The 22,781-nt window shown below is 33.8% G+C and overlaps 1 protein-coding gene across 3 annotated transcripts in view; it reads right to left on the reverse strand.

The window, feature by feature from the left end:
- Positions 1 to 17,030: 17,030 nt before the first annotated feature.
- Positions 17,031 to 22,781, reverse strand: part of LOC107966493 (complement factor H-related protein 1) — a 57,354-nt gene continuing 51,603 nt past the window's right edge. For all 3 annotated transcript variants that reach the window (XM_054656947.2, XM_054656942.2, XM_054656945.1), the window contains 4 exons: positions 22,229 to 22,405; positions 20,986 to 21,162; positions 18,550 to 18,732; positions 17,031 to 17,423 (listed from right to left, as the gene is read on the reverse strand). In XM_054656947.2, the coding sequence (XP_054512922.1) occupies positions 17,221 to 17,423; positions 18,550 to 18,732; positions 20,986 to 21,162; positions 22,229 to 22,405 (740 nt within the window). In that variant the 3' untranslated portion in view covers positions 17,031 to 17,220. The remainder of the gene's footprint in view (positions 17,424 to 18,549; positions 18,733 to 20,985; positions 21,163 to 22,228; positions 22,406 to 22,781) is intronic.

Raw genomic sequence — 22,781 nt, forward strand, 5'->3', positions numbered from 1 at the left:
GTTAGATATTCTCAGTAGTATAGTAATGCAAAAGTTTCAGTTGTACTGTTTGGAGTTTGAAATCTTTCATTATTAGTTACCAAGGGTGATTCCGAATTTGAGGAAACTACCACGAAGCTAGGCATTTGAGGTCACTTAGTAAATATCAAAGTTCAGAGAGTTTTGCAAAATGCTTCAATAATTCCAGTTAGTGGTTTCACAACCATCTGTGGAATTGATTCCCTGAAATGTACTTGTAAAATATTATTTAGGGACAGTAATGGACTGAATCCAAAAGTAATATAAAACATTAATTTATTTTATTTCTCATTTTTTGAGTAAAGAGAGTATCAATAAAGGGAACGAAAGGCTTCCGCAACTATTGGAAGAACTGAGGGAACAAAGGTCAAAAATGCTATTTCCAGAAAATTCCAAAGTTCAGGAATCTTAGTGATGCCCCACTAATTATCCATTGTACTGCAGTGGATGTTTTTTAGGAAAACTTCCAGAAGCAAGGAAAGCTACTGTTGGTGATCTCAGCTGCTACCAGCAGCTGCTACCAGATAATGCCTTGTCTTTCACTTGGTCCAAGTTTTCTTTAGGTACATCTCATGGGGGAATCTAAGGGAGAAGCAAGCTAAAATACAAATACAGCTACAAATACAAATACAAGCTAAAAATAAAATAGCTTGTAAAATACAAATACAAGCTAAAATAAAAATTCCTAATACAGATCGTATTAGGAATAAATAGAAAATCAAAACAAACAAATAATGAGTAAGTTGATTAAATCAGTAATAAAATTCACCTATCAAAAAAGCCCAACACCTGTTATCTTCACTGCTGAATTCAACCAAACAGTATAAAAAACTGGTAGTATTGTTTTTCAAACTATGCATAAAATAAAGATGGGTAGACATACACAAACCAATAGATGTAACATATCACAATAACAGAATGAACAAAACTATATGATCATTTTCATAGAAGTACTAAAAACATTTGAGAAACTTTGACATTTCTTCATGATAAAGAGTCTCCACAAATTAGGCAGAGCAGAGCCAGATGGTGGAATAGGAGACACCAACCATTCCACTTCAAAGATACCAAGTTAACAACTATGTACACAGAAAAAAAAAAAAAAAACACCTTCATAAAATGAAAACATTATCAGATTAGCACTCATAGTACATGGTTTTAACTTCATATCCCTGAAAGAGGCACGTAAGAGATAGGTAAGACAATCTTGAGTCACTGACACTACCCTTTCCCCTCTCCCCACACTTGCAGCTGTGCCATGGTGTACAGAGCCTTGCTCTAGGCACTGAGGGAGGGAGAACATAGCAATTGTGAGGCATTGAACAAAATGCTGTGCTGTTAGAGCAGAAAGGAAAACCAAACCAAACTGAGCTAACCCCTTCCCATGGAGGGAGTATTTAAACCAATGCTAGCCATGACAGTATTGCTGACCGCAGGGGTCTGAAAACAAGTTCCCACAAATCTTGCCACCTAGGGCTACCTACCATGCATTGTGTCTCTAAATAAACTAGAAAGATAGTCTAGGACATAAGGACTGCACACGTATGTGAGTCCTAGTGCTGAACTAGGCTCAGAGACTATGGATTGGGGGAAGACACAGAATATTCAGAGACACCAACTGCAGCAGCTGAGGCAGCCAAGATCATGCTAGCATCACCCAACCCCTAACCACAGGCTTCACATTTCACAGCTCCAAAAGAAACCCCTTCCCTCTGCTTGAGGAGAGGAGAGGGAAGAACGGGGAAGACTTTGTCTTACATCTTGGATATCAGTTCAGACAAAGCAGGATAGGGCAACTGTCAAAGGAATGAGGCCCCTGCTTTAAGCCCTAGCTCCCAGATGACATTTCTTGACATACCCTGAACCAAAAGGGAACCCAATGCCCTGAAGGAAATGATGCCGTCCTGGCAGCATTCACCCAGCCTAACTGAAGAGCCCTTGGCCTTCAATAACCTGCAGTGATACCCAGATACTATGTTGAGGGCCTTAGGTGAGCCTCTGAGACCTGCTGGCTTCAGGTACCAGCATGGCCACAGGGGGTAGAGAACCACCTGGGCTCCCAGGGTCCCCAGTTCCTGGACTTGACTGGTGGGTGGCATTTTTGGACATACCGTGGACCAGATGGGAGCCCAGTTCCCAGAAGGGTGAATCCTAGGCTAGCCAGCATTCACCACAAACTGACTTAGGAGCACCTAAACCTTAAGGGAACATCAGCAGTTGTCTGGCAGTACTCCTCATGGCCTGGAGTGGTGTTAGACCATAGGGTGAGGCTCATCTGACTTTGGAAAGGGGAGGGAACAGTGAGGAGGATTTTTTTTTATTATTATACTTTAAGGTTTAGGGTACATGTGCACAACGTGCAGGTTAGTTACATATGTATACATGTGCCATGTTGGTGTGCTGAACCCAGTAACTTGTCATTTAACATTAGGTATATCTCCAAATGCTATCCCTCCCCCCTCCCCCCCCACCACCCCACAACATTTTAACTTGCAATATGACTGCCACCCCGATACAGTACCACATAACATCAAGCAGACATCTAAGGTTTTTGAAACTGGTCCCCTGGAAACTACCCTGGTCCAGGGGCCCTCATCACCCTGAATTCTCTCAGATCATGTGCAAGAGCATCAATACAGTACCCCTAGAAGTCTGCAAGAACCACTGAATTGCTGGGATTTTGACACCCTGTAAAGAAGAAACAGCTTAGGTCACAACACCCAAGTCCTTTCAAACATGTGGAACATCTTGCCAAGAAGGATGGTTACAATTAAGCCCAGACAGTGAAGAAAACAATAAATACCTAACTCTTCAGTGCCCAGACACAGAAGAATATCTGCTAGCATTAACACCATCCAGGAAAACCCGACCTCACCAAATGAACTAAACAAAGCACCAGGGAACAATCCTAGAGAAACTGAGATATGTCACCTTTCAAACAACGAATTCAAAATAGTTTTGTTGAAGAAACTCAAAGCAAATCAAGATAACACAGAGAAGGAATTCTGAACTCTATCAGATAAATTGAACAAAGAGATTGAAATAATTTTAAAAAATCAAGCGGAGATTCTGGAGCCGAAACATGCAATTGACATACTGAAGAAGATATTACACGTGCTATTCTTTAATAGCAGAATAGATCAAGCAGAAGAAAGAATTGTTGAGCTTGAAGACAAGCTATGTGAAAATACACAGTCAGAGGAGACAAAAAAATAAAGAATTAAAAACAATGAAGTATGCCTACAGTATCTAAAAAATAACCTCCAAAAAGCAAATCTAAGAGTATTCACCTTAAGGAAGAAGTAGAGAACGAGATAGGAGTAGAAAGTTTATTCAAATGGATAATCACAAAGAACTTCCCAAACCTAGAGAATGATATCTATATCAGGTACTAAATGGTTATAGGATGCCAAGCAGATTTAACCCAAAGAAGACTACCTCAACTCATTTAATAATCAAATTCTCTAAGGTCAAGGATAAAGAGACTATTCTAAAATCAGTAAGAACAAAGAAATAAATGACATATAATGGAGCACCAATACATCTGGTAGCAGGCTTTTTAAAGGAAACCTTACAGGAGTGATATGACACATGCTGACAGAAAAATAACGTTTATCCTAGAGTAGAATATCTGGTGAAAATATCCCTTAAACATAAAGAAGAAATAAAGACATTCTCAGATAAGGAAAAGGTGAGGAATTTTATTATGCCAGACCTGTCCTACAAGAAATGCTAAAGGGAATATTTCCATCAAAAAATGAAATTCATGAACAATAAATAATCACCTGAAGACACAAATCTCACTGGTAATAGTAAGTACATAGAAAAATACAGAATATTAAAACACTGCAACTGGGTTGTGTAAGCTAATATCCTAAGTAGAAAGACTAAATAATGAACTAATGAAACATAATAACTACAGATTTTCAAGACATAGTCTGTACAATAAGATAAAAATAGAAACAACAAAAAGTTTGAAAGCAGAAGGGAAAATTAAGGTGGAGAGTATTTATGAGTTTTCTTTGGCTTGTTTGTTTATGCAAACAGTGTTAAGTTGTTTTCTGGTTATAAGATAGTATTTGCAATCCTTATGGTAAGTTGAAACAAAAAATTAAAGAATCTGGAAATTAAAGAATATGCCCCTGAATGCACAGTGGATCAATGAAGAAATTAAAATATTTTGTGAAACAAATGATAATGGAAACACAAAACCTATGGGATATAGCAGTTTTAGTACCAAGAGAAAAATTTATAGCTATAAGTGACTACATAAAAAACAAAGGAAAAACTTCAAATAAACAATTTGGTGATTTATGTTAAAGAATTAGAAAAGGAAGGGCAATCCAAATCCAAAATTATTAGAAGAAAATAAATAATAAATATCACAGCAGATAAACTTGAAATTGAAATGAATAAAATACAAAGATCAATGAAACATAAGTTGTTATTTTAAAATATTAAAGATGCTGATAAACCTTTATCCAGACTAAGAGAAAAAGAGTGAGAATTCAAATAAATAAAATCAGAAATGAAAAGGAAACATTACATCTGATCCTGGAGAAATTCAAAGAATCATTATTAGCCACTATGTGGAATGATATTCCAATAAATTGGAAAATCTAGAAGAAATGGACAAATTCCTAGACACATAAAACCTACTAAGATTGAAGCAGAAAGAAATCCAAAACCTGAACAGATCAATTATTAATACAAGTAATGAGATCAAAGCCAGAATAAAAAGTTTCATAGTAAAGCAAAGCTCAGGACATATTGGCTTCACTGTTGAATTCTCCCTAACATTTAAAGAAGAACTAGTACCAATTCTACTCTAACTATTTTGAAAAATAGAGGAGGAGGAGGAGCAAATACTTCCAATGTGAGGCTAATATTACCCTGAAAAGAAAATAAGACAAAGACACATGAAAAAAAGAATACTACAGGTCAATATCTCCAACAAATGTAATTGTAAAAATTCTCAACAAAAGAATAGCAAACAAATTTAACAGCATACTAGAAAGATCATTCAACATGACCAAATGGGATTTATCCTTGAGATGCAAAGATGGCTCAACATACACAACTCAATCAATGTAATACATCATACCAACACAATGAAGGATATAAACCACATGATTATTTCAATTGATTCCAAAAAGGCATTTGATAAAATTCAAAATCCTTCATGATAAAACACTAAAGAAAACTGAAGATAGAAGGAACACACCCAAACATAATCAAAGCTGCATTTGACAGACACACAGCTACTCTCATACTGAATGGAGAAAGTCTGAAATCATTTCCTCAAAGTACTGGAACATGACGAGGATACCCACTTCACCACTGTTGTTCAATATAATACTGGAAGTCCTGGCTACAGCAGTTAGACAAGAGAGGGATATAAAGGTATCCAAACTGAAAAGAAAGAAGCCAAATTATCTTTGTTTGCAGATGGTATAACTTTTTTTCAATAAACGTAAGGTAATCACCAGAAAACTATTAGAACTGATAAACAAATCCAGTAAAGGTGCAAGATATAATATCAACATAAAAAACCAGTAGCATTTGTATATGTTGAGAGCAAACAATCTGAAAAAAATCCTAAAGGTAATCCCATTTACAGTAACCACAGATAAAAATAAATAATTAGATATTAACCAAAGAAGTCAAAGATCTCTATAAGAAAAACAGTAAAACACTAAAAATAGAAGTTGAAGAGGACACCAAAAAAAAAAAAGATATTTCATGATCATGGACTGAAAGGATCAATATTGTTATAATGTCCATACTACCCAAGGCAATCTACAGATTCAAGAAATCACTATGAAAATACCAGGGACATTCTTCACAGTAATAGAGAAAAACAATCCTAAAATTTTTATGGTACCACAAAAGCTAAAGGTACCCAAAATAGCTAAAGCTATCCTAAGCAATAAAAACAAAACGGAAGGAATAACATTACCTGACTTCAAATTATACTACAGAGTTGTAGTCACTAAAACAGCATAGTACTGGCATAAAAACAGACATACAGTCTAATGGAACAGAATAGAGAACACAGAAACAAATGTACACATCTACAGTGAATGCATTTTTGACAAAGGGACACTGTGGAAAAGACAGTCTCTTCAATGAACACTTCTAGGAAAACTGGATTTTCATATGCAGAAGAATGAAACTAGACCTCTATGTTTCACCATATCCAAAAATCAAATCAAATAGTTAAAGGCTTAAGTCTAAGACCTCAAACTATGAAACTTCTACCAGAAAACACTGGGGAAAATCTCAAGGACTTTGTTCTGGGCAAAAATTTCTTCAGCAATAACTCACAAGCACAGGCAAGCAAAGCAGAAATGGACAAATGAGATCACATCAAGTTAAAAATGTTCTGCACAGCAAAGGACACAATGAACAAAGTGAAGAAATAACACTGAGTGGGACAAAATATTGCAAACTACCCATCTGACAAGGGATTAATAACCAGAATAATTAAAGAGCTCAAACAACTCTATCAGAAATCATCTAATAATCAGATCAAAAAAGGGCAAAAGATCTGAATATAGATTTCTTAAAAGGATACATTCAAATGGAAAACAGACATGTGAAAAGATGATCAACATAACTGATCATCAGAGAAATGTAAATCAAAACTACAGTGAGATATCATCTCACTCCAGTAAAAATGGCTTATATGGAAAAGAGAGAAAATAACAGATGCTAATGAGGATGTGGAGAATAGGGAAATCTTGTACACTGTTGGTGGGAATGTAAATTAATACAACCACTATGGAGAACAGTTTGGAGGTTTCTTAGAAAACTAAAAATTGAGCTACCTTATGATCCAGCCATCCTAATGCTGTGTATACACCAGCAGTGTACGGAAATCAGTGTATGGAAGCGATATCTGCACACCTATGTTTGTTGCCTCACTGTATACAATAGCTACGATTTGGAAGCCACCAAAGTGTCCATCAACAGATGAATGAATAAATAAAATGTGGCACACATACACAATGGAGTACTACTTTGCCATAATAAAGAATGAGATCCAATCATTTGCAACAACATGGATGGAACTGGAGATCATTATTTTAAGTGAAATTAGCCAGGCACAGAAATACACACCTCATATGTTCTCACTTATCTGTGGCATCTAAAAATCAAAACAATTGAACTCTTGGACATAGAAAGTTGAAGGGTGGTTACTAGAGACTGTGAAGGGTGGTATAGGGCTAGAGGGGAGATGGGGATGGTCAATGTGTACGAAAAAAAAATAGAAAAAATAAATAAGTCCATCTATTTGACAGCACAATCGGTTGGCTATAGTCAATGATAACTTACTTATACATTTTAAAATAACTTATACAGTATTATTGGATGGTTGGAACTCAAAGGATAGATACTTGAGGGCATGTATACCCCATTCTCCACGATGTGCTTATTTCACATTGTATGCCTGTATCAAAACATTCTAGTACTCCATCAATACATACACCTACTGTACACCTATGATGTGCACATGAAAATTTAAAAACATAGATATAGAAGAAATGTACCCCAATACCATAAATAGCATATATGACCCATAGGTAACTTTTATATTCCATGGCTGTCATCACAATGTGTTATTGGCATTGACCAGAGTAGAATAAAACACTACTAGATATGTAAAGAAGCAGAAAATTTGGCCCATATTTAGAAGAAAAAGATCTATCAATAATGCTAAAGACAAACCATATAATAAATATAGTAAAATAAGCAAAACCTCCTCCATAACTTTAAAATAACTGCAAAACATAAGACAAAAATCTTCAGGAAAATATATACGTAAATGTTGAAGAGAGGTGGAATTTCAGTTGAATAATGACATTTAGCCAAGTATAACAGGTTACTGAAAACATTTTCAGTTATAATGAAATTTTACTCTATCTGTAAGTAGTGTTTGTAAAAACTTTATAAAAGTATTATAATTTTTTAAACTATTGTTAGTATTTTAAAGATGGTTGTTTTTGAAATTCTATAAAAAAATAATCTTTTTGAAAATAATTTTATCTTTCCAAGTGTCCCAACCTTTTGCAACATCTGTGATTGGTCAGAAATATGGATAATAATAAACTTTAAAATACAGCACAAGGTGTTTTCAAAGTTCTTTGCATAAAATATAATCAGAAATTACTGACCAAGGACCTTAGTGAAGAACACCAGGAATCCACTAACATTGCTAAATGTGCTATTAACAGAAAAAGAGTCAGCCCCTTCATTAATTACTTTTTAAAGTATAGCATAGCAAAAAACCTTGACTATCCAAAATGACATCCAAAATATCATCTCACACCAGTTAGAATGGCAATCATTCAAAAGTCAGGAAACAACAGGTGCTGGAGAGGATGTGGAGAAATAGGAACACTTTTACACTGTTGGTGGGACTGTAAACTAGTTCAACCATTGTGGAAGTCAGTGTGGCGATTCCTCAGGGATCTAGAACTAGAAATACCATTTGACCCAGCCATCCCATTACTGGATATATACCCAAATGACTATAAATCATGCTGCTATAAAGACACATGCACACGTATGTTTATTGCGGCATTATTCACAATAGCAAAGACTTGGAACCAACCCAAATGTCCAACAATGATAGACTGGATTAAGAAAATGTGGCACATATACACCATGGAATACTATGCAGCCATAAAAAATGATGAGTTCATATCCTTTGTAGGGACATGGATGAAATTGGAAACCATCATTCTCAGTAAACTATCGCAAGAACAAAAAACCAAACACCGCATATTCTCACTCATAGGTGGGAATTGAACAATGAGATCACATGGACACAGGAAGGGGAATATCATACTCTGGGGACTGTGGTGGGGAGGGGGGAGGGGGGAGAGATAGCATTGGGAGATATACCTAATGCTAGATGACGAGTTAGTGGGTGCAGCGCACCAGCATGGCACATGTATACATATGTAACTAACCTGCACAATGTGCACATGTACCCTAAAACTTAAAGTATAATAAAAAAAAATAAAAAAAAAATAAAGTATAGCATAGCAAAAAACCTTGACTATTCAAAATGACACACAAAAGTAAGTAGGTTCCTCAGCGGATATTTAGGAGGCTATATGACTTTATGTGTTAGTTGATAGTATTTTAATTTTTTCAATATTCAGTGAATACAAAGTGAAATACCCAAACTGAAACATGCTTCATACTTTTATCTTTTTTTACATAAAATTTCTCCTATGGAATAATTTTAGATTTACATAAAAGTTGTAAAGAGTATTTAGATAAGGTATTTGTTAATCTGAAAATCAGTAAAACAAAGATTAGATTTATTGCATGAATATCAAATGAACTTATTTTTTGTAAGATAAGCATACTTACAACAGACATTTAGCTTCTCTTTCTGTAGTAGTTAGAAAGGCTAGGCTTAAATATATTAAATAGAATATATGTACTCACAGCAATATTGAAATATATATTATTATCACTTTTATTATTATTAAGTGTGATCACCATGCTGTGAAATAGATAGTAAAATGTATTTCTCTAGTCTAACTGAAAATTTATACCCTTTGACCAACACCTCCTAGAAACACCGCCATCCCTTCAGCTTCTGGTAACCACCACTCTACTCTTACCTTCTGTAAATTTGAATTTTTTAGATTCCACATAACAATAAGATCATGCAGGATTTTTCTTTGTGTTGACTTTATTTTAGATAGCATAATATCCACTAGATTCATCCACATTTTCCCTATTGACAAAATTGTCTTCTTTTTAGTTTGTATAGTATTCTACTGTGTATCTATATCACATATTCTCTTTTTGTAAACATTTTCATTTATTTTTTATTGGCAAATAAAATTGCATATATTTATTATGTAAAACATATTGTGTTGAAATATGTATACATTAGATAATGGCTAAATCAAGCTAATAAATATATGCTTTACTTCACATACTTCTCATTTTTGTGTGTGGTGAGACTGCTTAAAATCTACACTAAGTAGTTTTCAAGAATACAACATATTATTGTTAACTAAAGTCACCATATTTTACAACGGATTGCACGTATAAGTGCAATCATGTGGTTTTGTCTGTCTTATTCCACCTAACTTAATGTCCTCCCTGTTTATTCTATGTTCTTGAAAATGCAGGATTTCCTTTTTTCAAAGCTGAATAGTATTACATTGTGTATATAGACCACATTTTCTTTATCTATTCATCTGTAATGGATACTTAAGTTGATTCCATATTTTGGCTATTATAAATAATGCTGTAATGAACATGGGAATGCAGATAACTCTTTGACATACTGATTCCTTTTTCTTTGTACATATATTCAGTAGTAGGATTACTGGATTGATTATATGTTCTGCTTTTCATTTTTGACAAACTCTGTAGTATTTTCCATAATGGCTGTACTAATATACATTTCCATCAACAATGTGCAAGTGTGTCCTTTTCTCCACATGTTTGATAACACTTGATTTTTTTTTGTATTGTTGATAATAATACTTGTTGGCCATCGGTACGTCTTCTTTTGAGAAATGTCCATTCAGGTACATTGCCTGTTTTTAAATTGGTTAATTCCTTTTTATTAGCCATTGAGTTGAGTTCCTTATATATTTTGAATATTAACGCTTTATCAGATATATGGCTTGCAAATATTTTTCCAACTCATGAGTTGTCTCTTCACTCTGGGCATTGTTTAATTTGCTGTGCAGAAGTTTTTTAGTTTGATGTAATACAATGTGTGTATTTTTCCTTTTGTTGCCTATGCTTGGGGAACCAATCCAAGAAATCATAGCCCAGACCAATGTCATGTATTTTTTTCTCTTTTATTTTCCTCTAGCAGTTTTATAGTTTCAAGCTTTACATGTCAGTCTTACATATATTCTGAGTAGTTTTATGTAGTGTGAAACAGCGGATCAATTACATTCTTCTATATGTGAATATCCGATTTTCCCAGCAAGATGTATTGAAGAGACTATTATTTTCCCTATGTGAGTTCTTGTCATCTTTATTGAAAATATATTGAATTCTATTCTGTTTTATTGGTGTCTTGTTTTATGCCAATGTCATGCTATCTTGCCTATAATAGCATTATATCATAATTCAAAATTTAGAAGTGTAATGCCTCCAGCTTTGTTCTTTTTAATCAAAATTACTTTGACCTTCGGGATCTCTTGTCATTTCATACATATTTTTGAACTGTTTTTCATTTTTCTGTGAAAAATGACATTAGAATTTTGATGGGGACTGCATTGAATCCTTACATCTTTTTGTGTAATATGAACATTTTACCCATATTAAATCTTGCAGTCCATGAACGTGGGCTATTTTTCTGTTTATGTGTGTCTTCTTCAATTTGTTTCATCAATATTGTATTGTTTAAAATATATAGATTTTTGAGATCATTGGTTAAATTTACTCCTAATTTTATTTTTTTGGTGTTATCAGAAAAGGAATAGATCTTTAAATTTCTTTTTCAGACAGTTTATTGTTAGTATATAAGAAAGAAAAAAGCAAAATCTAAGAATGAAGAAAACAAGTGAAAATTAATATGCAACTCTATGGATTCGGTAATAGGGTGAACCAGAGAGAAGAAGTATTTAAATCATTTTTGTAAAGAAGATTCACACTCAGAGTCAACTATCTAGGGGCAAAATAAACACAAAGAAATTTTAATTTTCACTTAGTAGTTTAACTAGTAATAGCAACGTTTCATTACACTTTTGACATTTTCATGAATGAGTCAGTAAAGACAAATGAGAGAAGAATATATTTAATGAGCATAAACATATAGTTAGATAGAATAAATAAGATCTAGTATTTGATAGCACAACAGGGTGACTATAGTCAAAAGTAATTTATTGCACATTTTAAAATAAAAGGGATAATTGGATTGTTTGTAACACAAAGAAAGTATAAATGCTAGAGATGATGAATACCTCATTTACCCTGATGTGATTATTACCCCTTGTATGCCTGTATCAAAATATTTTATGTACCTCATACATACATAGACGTACCATATACTCACAAAAATGAAAACATGTATAAAGTTGTTTTCACAGATGTATTATTAAATTTGAATTGTAAAATCCAGTGAGAACAACAAACTTTTATATTTTATTTATATTTCAAAGATTTTACCACCAAAAATCCCTGAAAATAATTATATTTCCAAAGTATTGGACATTCCCATCTATTACCAATACTTCATGGTTCTTGAGTTCTAAATTTTATCTGCTTTGAAAATAATCAGACTTTCTAGGAAAGGTGTATGATTTTGAATGTTGGGCAGAGGAAATATAAAGTGAACTTAGAACATGTTATGCTGAAAAAAAAAGAGAGAAATACTCAGATAAAATTAGGGCACATGAGAAGCATTGAGGAGCCAGTTTCCAGAGATATCCAGATTGAATAAATCAAAACACACGACTCCAAGGTGATACAAACAACTACAACAAACAAAAAACCTTTCTGTTTTTACAAAAAGACAGATTTATATTTCAAAACCTAGAAGTAATATTTTGGTCCATTAACTTCCATTTTTACTAATTAATGTAATCAATTTTTTCACCTCTATAAAAGTATCATTGGCAAATACAAATTTTTATATTCACGTTATACAACATATTATTTTGATATACATAACATTTTATAATGATTATCATAATGAAGCTAATAAAATATCCAATATCTCACCGTGTTACCTTTTGTATGAATGACATCAGAACACTTAAGAACTATTGTCTTTGTAATTTCAAATATATAATATATTATTAATAACTATAGTCATCATGCTTTACACTAGGTCTCCAGAAATTATTTGTCTTATACCTTGTATCCTCTGACTGACATCTCTCTATTTCTCCCACTGTGCAACCCCTGGTAACTATACTTCTACTCTCCATATCTATGAGCTCAGGTGTTTTTTAGATTCCAAATATAAATGACATCATGCAGAATTTGTCTTTCTGTGTCTGGTTTACTTCACTTACTTAATATCTGCCATGTTTATCAATGTTGTTAAAAAAGGCAGATTTGCCTTCTTTTTAAAGGCAGAATTTAATGTGTTCCACTGTATATATGCACCACATTTTCTTTATTCAATCATCTTTGACAGAAACATAAGTTGTTTCCATATCATAGCTATTGTAAACAATCCTGCAAAAAACATGAGAGTGAAGATACTTCTTAGACATACTGATTTTGTTTTCTTTGTTTATACACCCAGAAGTGGAATTGCTGAGTCATACGATAGTTCTATGTTTAATATTTTGAGGAACCTCCGTATGGTTTTCTACAATGGCTGTAACAATCTACATTCCCACCCATAATGTACAAGTGTTTCCTTTTTTCCACATCCTAACCAACACTTGTCATGGAGCTTCAGTGAAATTATTGAAAAATTTATGGGGACAACACCCCAAAAGAAATCAGCCATTTAGAAACAGATAACTCATTTTAGGCAGAGACAAGACAATGTTAAGGATGAAGCCCACGGCGGCAGACTAGCCACACTAATTTGTGAGAAAAAAATAATTTTGCTCACATCTGGATTAAAGACGACTGATGACTAAGAGCAGAATCAATATTCAACACCATAATTAGTTCACCTTACAAATTCTGATGGAAAAATCAATGTTAAAGCAAAATTTCCATTCAATGAGAGCCAAGACCATTGCATTCATATCAGGTGTAGTAGACAAGAGAAGAGTGTTTTGTTTTTGAGACTGAGTCTGGCTCCGTTGCCCAGGCTGGAGTGCTGTGGGGCAATCTCAGTTCACTGGAAGCTCCGCCTGCCGGGTTCAGGCCATTCTCCTGCCTCAGCCTCCCCAGTAGCTGGGACTACAGGAGCCCACCACCTCGCCCGCAGATTTTTTTTGGTTTTAGTAGAGACGGGATTTCACCGTGTTAGCCAGGATAGCCTCGATCTCCTCACCTCGTGATCCGCACGCTTCAGCCTCCCAAAGTGCTGGGATTACAGGCGTGAGCCACGGCGCCCGGCCAGCAAGGGAATAGTTTTTAACAGAAAGTGTATTAAACAAGTGGGAATAAGAACCTGAAACATTTCTTCAAAGATTTGTAACAAGAGCTGAAACATGAGTTTATCAGTATGATCCTGAATACAAAACATAATCAAAGCAATGGCATACCAAAGGTGGAAGTGGTCCAATGAAAGCAAAAGCAGGCCAGTCAGGAGAAAACATCATGGCAACAGTTTGTGAGATGGCCAAGGCATTTTACTAGTTGAGTTCTGGAAGGCCAAAGAGTAACATTTGCTTCTTAAGAGAATGTTTTGAGAAAGTTTTCAAAGCTTTAGCAGAAAAATGCCCAGGAAAACTTCATCAGAGAGTCCTCCTCCACCAGAACAATGCTCCTGCTCATTCCTCTCAACAGACAAAAACAATTTTGTGAGAATTTTTATGGGAAATCTTTGAGCATTCCTACATTACAGTCCTGATTTGCCTTCTCCTGACTTCTTTCTTTTGCCTAATTTTAAAAAATCTTACAAAGGGTACCCATTGTTTCAGTTAATTATGTGAAAAAGACTGCTTAACATGGATATAGTCCCAGAACCATCGAGTCTTTAGGGATGGACTAAATGGCTTGTATCACTGTTTTCAAAAGTGTGTTGAACTTGATGGAGCTTATGTTAAGAAATAAAGTGTAGTTTTAAAATTTTCTTATTTTAATTCAATTTTCCATGAATATTTGGAAGTGCCTTTATATATGCATGATTTTATTTAGGAGCTTTTAATTCTGTCTGTGTATCTTTTTTGTATCAGGACTAAACTGTTCTGATTATTATAGATTTGTAGTGTAATTTGAAAGCAGAGAGCATGATAGTGTGCTGTCTCTTCGTTTTTTGTCTTGTAAGACTGCTTTAGCTATTTGGTGTCTCTTGTTCTATATTAATTTTAGAATTTTTTTTCCATTTCTGCGAAAGATGTGTTTAGAATATTGACAATATTGCATGGAATCTGGAGTTTTAGGTATTGAAGACAATTTTATAATATTGATTCTTTTGATCCTTGAAGACAGGACATCTTTTCATTTATTTGTGTTTTCTTCCATTTCTTTCATCAATATTTTATAGTTTTCAGTGTACAGAACTCTCATCTCCTTGCTTTGATTTAGTCTCAAGTATTTTATCATTTTTGATGCTATTGTAAATTAGATGTTTGTTTTCAATTTCTTATTTCAATAGCTTGCTGTTAGTGTATAGAAATGTAACTGGCTCTGTCTGTAGATCTTGTACCCTGCAACTTTACTGAATTGGTTATTACTTTTAGCAAAGTTTGGTGAAGTCCTTGGGTTTTCCATGTATATAATGAGATCATGTCATCTGCAAACAGAGACAACTGTCTTCTTTTCCAAATTCCATGCCTAATAGCTCTAGCCAGGATTTCCAGCACTATGTTGAACAGAAGTGGTGAGAGTGAGCCTCCTTGTTTTTTTTTTTTTTTTTCTGATCATGGACAAAAATGTTTCAACTTTTCACTCTTGAGTATAATGTTGAATGTGAGCTTGTGATATGTAGCCTTTATTGTCTTGGGGTAATTTCTTTTATGGCTAATTTGTTGAGACTTTTTATCATGAAAGGATGTTGATTTTGCTAAATGCTTTTTCTGTATCTATTGAGATGAATATACAATTTTTGCTTTTCATTCTTTTAATTCGGTGTGGAACAGTAATTGATTGGTGTATGTATACTATCTTTACATCCCAGATATACATCCCCTTTCATTATGGCGAATGATTCTTTTAATGTGTTGTGTTCACTTTGGAGGTATTTTGTTGAGCATTTTTGCCTCTATATTCATGAAGAATACTGACCTGTAATTGTTTTTTTTAGTATCCATGTGTGACTTTGGTGTCAGTATGATTTTTGATCTCATATAATAAAACTGAGAGTTCACTCTTAAATTTTTGACAGAATTTGGGAAGAATTAGTATTGATTCTTTAAATGTTTGGTAGGATTCCATCTGTCATGAAGCCACGAGTTTTTTTTTTGTTTTGTTTTGTTTTTTTGATGAGAGACTTTTTATTACTTGTTCATTTTTCTTACTCATTACTGTTCTGTATTAATTTTGTATTTCATTATGTTTCAGTAATCTTGGTAGGTTGTAGATGTCTATGAATGTATCTGTTTCCATTAGGTTATCCAACAGTTATATGTTGGCATATAACTGTTTATAGCGGTCTCTTCTGTTTTTTTGTATTTCTGTGCTATCAGTTACAATGTTTCCTGTTTCATTTCTAATTTTATTTGTTCCTTCTCTCTTTTTTAGTTCAGCTAAAGGTTTGTCAATCTTGTTTATATTTTCAAAGCCAACTTCTAGTTTTGTGGATCCTCTATCTCTAAACACACACACACACACGCACACACATACACACACACACATACACATACATATAAATATATATATACACACACACATTTATCTATAGTTTTGAATTTCCTGGCAATATTTTTTCTATAAATATTAAATCAGGGCAAAAGTATCATGTTTCTGTGTTTGCAAGTGAGTGCATGCAAGTGAGCATGTTATAACTGATACTGTATGTTTAGTTTTTGTATGTTTATGTTGTAATATTTATATACCCAATTACATTTTAATTCTTCTTTATGATTAGTTTGCATTATCATGTGTGCTAGATTGACATCTTTTAGAAGTATCTACATTTCATCAGTTTTGGTGCATTAATGTATTGATATCACTTTTGGTGCATTTATGTATTGGTAAATTGTAATTTCTTATATCTCATTATCAACATGAGTTAAGACTTGCCTTGGTTTTTACATCTTTGTAAAGTGATATAATTTTGAAATCAGAGACAATAATATGTTTTCCGTTTACTGTAAAACAATGAGCCTCAGAAGCTATGGAGAAAGCTTTGAGAGATTTAAGAGTGATGAACAGAAATAAAGTCTGAAAAATTGCATCTAATTTCTTGCCACAAACATTTTATGAACTGGACACAACAGTTAGTTTTCCAAGTTTTAATACGGTGCTTTTAAGAAGAGAGCCACCGGTCTCAGCTTATAATTATATTTTCACAAATTAATCCAAAATTTTACGTATGAATAAAAAGGAGTACAACAATACTTAAAAATGAAATTAAGAACTGATTTAATACTAAAGTTCTGAATAAAGCTGTGCATTTTATGATTGATTCTATCTTTTTACACAAGTTGGATACTCCAGTTTCCCATCCCAACATGTTGTTCGCAATGTGTGAGAACTTGGTGAAAGACGATATCCATATTTACACACAAATTCAACTGATTCACCTGTTCTCAAATAAAGTTTCTGTCTGGCTGTCCACCTTAATGCTATGTTATACTTTTCCATAATTTCTCGGGATATTACACACGGATCTGAAAATAAAAAACAGTAAACATAAAACATTAAGTAGTATGCAAATCTTCATAGACTTTCAGGTTTTCAAGTAGAATGTTATATGATGGTTCAGGAATTATTTCTCAAAACACTGTCCAAACCGACTATGTAAAAACATCATATTGATTTAAATAAACTTAAAATGGTAATCGATGTGAAAATGATGTTTTATGTTTAATGTATGAGAATTAGGGGTGTATTATCAATGATTCATTACATCAGTTGTCATTTTAGGATCCCTGCATTTTAGAACTTATCATTGCTGCTTTTGTTTGATTAAGATATTGGTCAAAGAGTACAAACTTTCAGCTATAATATGAATAAGAACTTGGAATCAAACATAGAGATCTAGTGATATTTAGAGCTAATAATATTGTATTGTTTATCTGAAAATTGGTAAGAAAGCAGATTTTAAGTGTCCTCACCACAAACACACACACACATACTCACACACCCACCTACACCCAATGGTAAGCATAGGTGATGAAGAATGTGCTAATTAATTTGTGGTAATCATTGTAGCATAAATATATCAAAACAGCATATTGTCAAACATGAAAGTATATTTTTATTTATCAACTAAATTCTTCAAAATAAAATATAAATATTAAGAGAAAAATTACTTTTTTGTGTTGTTTTTATTGAGACGGAGTCTCGCTCTGTCGCCCAGGCTGGAGTGCAGTGGCGCGAACTCGGCTCACTGCAACCTCCGTCTCCCGGGTTCCCGCCATTTTCCTGCCTCAGACTCCCGACTAGCTGGGACTACAGGTGCCCGTCACCATGCCGGTTATTATTATTATTTTGTATTTTTAGTAGAGACCGGGTTTCACCGTGTTAGCCAGGATGGTCTCAATCTCCTGACCTCGTGATCTGCCCGCCTCGGCCTCCCAAAGTGCTGGGATTACAGGTGTGAGCCACCGCACCCAGCCCTAAAGAGAAAAAAAAAAAAAAAATTTCTAAACTTTACTTTCTAAAAGAAATTTTTGGTAAGCAGGCATTCAGCAGAATGGTTGTTCAATAATCTGTGATTATTTTGTTACCAACAGCAAAATATCAGACTCATCACACTGATTTTTCCAGCCACGTGAATATTAAAGTACTTACGTAAGCATTTTGGTGGTTCTGACCATTGTCCATTTCTACATGTTATTCGCTTGTTACCCTCAAGTTCATACAAGTTCTGGCATTGGTACTCAACTGTTGAAGCTGGAGCATATACTGACAACGGGAATGAAGTAATGTCCCCATTGTCAATAGGTGGAGGGGGCCCACATTCTCCCGTAGAATCTAAAAAACATCATTTCATCACTTGATTTATTGTGAGAGCAAATCAAAATACAAGTTCAAATAAGGCAAATACAAACACAGCACTTTATATAATATCAACAGTTTTGTGATTTCTGGTAAAAGAAATGAGTCCTGGAAGAAATTTTAACCCTTTAAACTGAAAGTAATATATTTAAGTTCTTTTCTCCTTACTGAAAGAACACATAAAACATTAACAAATATTGCTGCTTATGGTAGATCAGGATTAAGAAATATCTTTCCAAATGAATACATGCTAAACATAGAAAACTATGACAAAGAAAGTTTCTTATTTCATATTCAACATTCTTTGGACTAACACTAAGAGGACACGGGTTTTGAAATTGATGATGGTTCTTAAAAATCCCGTAGGAATTATAAAATGGAAAAGTATGACAAAAATTTTTTAAAAACACTAAATATACTTAATAATACATGGGGAGCTGACAGACAAATAAATCCATGAACTTGAACATACAGCAATATAAATTACCCACTCTGAAAATAGACTGAAAACAAAAAACTGAACTGAGACATTCAGAAAAATACAACAACAAATAATGCAGATGCAGAAAAAGAAGAGAAAGGATATTGGGCTGGAAAAATGAATAAATAAAAGGATGCCTGAAAACTTCCCATTTTGACCATAAGGCATAAACTTATATTTAAGAAGCTGAGTGAACTCCAAAGAGGATAAAAACATTGGAATTTATACCAATATACATTAAAATAAAACTACTTTAAAAAAAGAAAAAAATACCTTGAAAGCAACTAGACAAAAACTATGCATTTCCTTGAGGGGATCAACAATTCAAATGATGGTAAGTTTTTCATCTATAACCATGTGGCACAGTTTTCAAGTGTTCAAAGAACTGTCAACTCCAAATTTTATATCCAGTGACACGATCTTTTACAAGTAAAGGGGTAAATATAGACATTCTCAGAGAAAGGGAAACCAAGAGAATATGTCTCCAGTAGACCTATGCCTAAAGATTAACTAAAGGAATTCTTCAAATTAAAATAAAACAGATAAAAGAAAGAGCTTGAGACTTTAGGATCCTGAAAAAATAGAACGACATAATGGATAAAAAGAGGAGTCAATATAACACGATATCTTTTTCCTCATAAGTTTTTTCAATTATGTTTGATATTTGAAGCAAATGAGTTTAATATGGTGCTCAATGCATGCAGAGAAAATACGACTGGCATTTATACTTACAATGTGGAGAGTATAAATGGATCTACATGAAAGTAAGCTTTCCATATTCCAGTTGTTGATTTAAATGTCAGTGCCAGTAGACAGTAATATATTATTACATATATATAGTATTAGCTAGAGCAACAACTTTTTAAAAGGAGGAGAAAAGCTATGCAAAGAGATACAATGGAAAACAATACATATGAATCAAAATTAATCTCCTTAATAATTTTCCCTACAGGGAATGGAGGAATAGGGAAATAGGACTGAAACCCAGAGGGAACAGACAGAAACAAATAAATGACAGAGGTTTAAGTCCTATATATCAATAATTATGTTAAGTGTAATTGGTCCAAGTGCACCAGTTAACAGGCCATGAAAGGATGAATGGATATGTGAACAAGACCCAACTATATGCTGTCTACAAAAACTCACTTCAATAATAAACGTAGGTAGAGTCTAAGTAAAATAGTGAAAAAAAAAAAAAACACAGGACAACATTAATTTTAAAACATAAAGGTGAGTAGGATACAATTTCCTTTTCTGGTTTCCCTTACTCCATCTCTATATATTAGAATGACCCAGGACTATGTGCTCGGACTTCTTTTTATAAATACAGTCAGTCACACACCTTTAAATATAATCCATATACTGAAGATGCCCACATTTATATCACAATCTATGATCTCTCTTCAACTGCCTATTCCATATCTTAGAATGCACATCACTTATGGCTGTCAAATGCACATAATGTATCTTTTATTACACGTATTCCTGAGAAGGAACTAAGTGTTGTAATGCTTAAAAAGTATTTTTTTTCAGGTTCCAACTCTTTTAATTTGGTCGAATCTTTCTCAAAAATAATATACCCTATTACTTGTGTTCTGTTCACAGGAAGAATTGACTTTTAAGCACCATCAATCATTTTATTTGCATTTGAAAAATCTATTAATAAAAATGACTTCATTTTATTTAAATCAACATATTTTAACCCTGCTATACTCCCCCAAAATGTTAAAAGAAATATAATACTCTACCTTTGCATTGAGGTGGTTCTGTCCAGTTTCCATTTAAACACATCACTTCTTCATCCCCAAACATTTCATAAGGGCTCCTACATTGATAACGTACTCTCTCACCAGATGGATATTTACTCATCTGTCTCGACAGTATATGAGCATTTTGTACTGTGGGCGGATTCACACAGGAAGCGTCTGAATAGAAAAAAAGAAGTGGTTCCACCTAGTGTTCATTTTGAGTAGCAAATCAACTAATACAGTTACAAATATATTTCAAGACGAATTTAAAATAAGTAGACAATCCCATCAAATATTTTGTTGATTTTAATAAATTTAAATGTAATATTGAGGAAAAGACATGAAACTATTTTTTGTCAGGTACAAGCTTTGATGTTTTAAATTTCTTCTTCATCCTTCGCTAGAACACTGATAGACCTTTATTTTTCCCTTCTGGAAGCCAGTGTAAAAACGAAAGTTTTCCTGGATATCTCTCTTTGAGTTTGAGTAGAACAAATATTACCAGTTCTATTTATTTAACATTAATTTATAAAATGCAAAAAGTCAGCATAAATAGATTATGTGATACCAGATTTTTGTTTGCAATCATCCTGCTTATACATTTTAGCCTCTTAAAAATAAACACAAATAGGCATTTTCTTAGTGAATAAGCAAAGATTTAAAAACACATTTTGAAAATTACCCAAGTTAGTAGAGAAGAAGAATGGTTAATCAAAGGATCTAAATTGGAGATGTGGAAAAATAAAAGAAAATAAGTCTATAATAATAAAAATAACTTCAGATAATTTAATTGCCAATGATTAAGGATACTATGCTGAACAATGCAAAATTCATCAGAGAGTTTCAGGTCCATGTGTAGTGATAATAGACTATAGCAATGCTTCTCACACAGAAGTGTGCACAGAATTCCCTGGAGGGGTTGGTAAAACAGATTCAGGGTTCTATTTCGACATTTTTGATTCCGTGTGTCTAGAATGAGCTTATGGAATTGTATTTTCATTTCAAACAATCTCCAAGAAGATGATGATGCTACCGGTTTAGCGACCACACTTTGAGAACATTTGATTTATATAGGTGGGCAAACTATGTTATTCAACATCCACTTGGACACAATTGGAACTGAAAATCAAATGAATAATGATAAAAGTATGTGGTAAAACCTATATTTAACCTGTAAAAAAGATTTATTTCCCTTAAACTTTATAATAGATAACAGCATATGAGAGAACAGCATTGTACTTACCAGTGGACCTGCATTTGGGAGGAGTGGACCAGCCCCGTTCTACACATGAAATGTTGTTCTCATTGTTTTGAAGTCTGTATCCTGTGTTGCAAATAATTTGCACAGTATCACCTTCCAGATGTGTTTGTCCTGAAGATTCAGAATGACCATTTTCCACAAAAGGAAAGAAACACAGTCCTAAGGACCAAAAATGGATTAATATACAAGATGGAAGCAGCAAAGAAAAAGTACAACTGCATTTTAAAATATTTTAATAAACCGGGTGAAGTGGCTCACTCTGGTAATCCCTGCGCTTTGGGAGGCTGAGGCGAGTGGATCACTTGAGGCCAGGAGTTCGAGACCTGTCTGGCCAACATGGTGAAACCCTGTTTCTACTAAAAAACAAAAATTAGCGGGCATAGTGGTGCGCACTTGTAATTCCAGCTACTCTGGAGGCTGAGACAGGAGAATCACTTGAATCCAGAAGGCAGAGGTAGCAGTGAGTTGAGATGGCTCAAAAACAGAACAAAACAAACAAACGAACAAAAAAATTAAAAAGGAAAGCTTTCAAAGC

The sequence above is a fragment of the Pan troglodytes genome, chromosome 1 (genome assembly GCF_028858775.2).
Source record: "Pan troglodytes isolate AG18354 chromosome 1, NHGRI_mPanTro3-v2.0_pri, whole genome shotgun sequence".
Lineage (NCBI taxonomy): Eukaryota > Metazoa > Chordata > Mammalia > Primates > Hominidae > Pan > Pan troglodytes.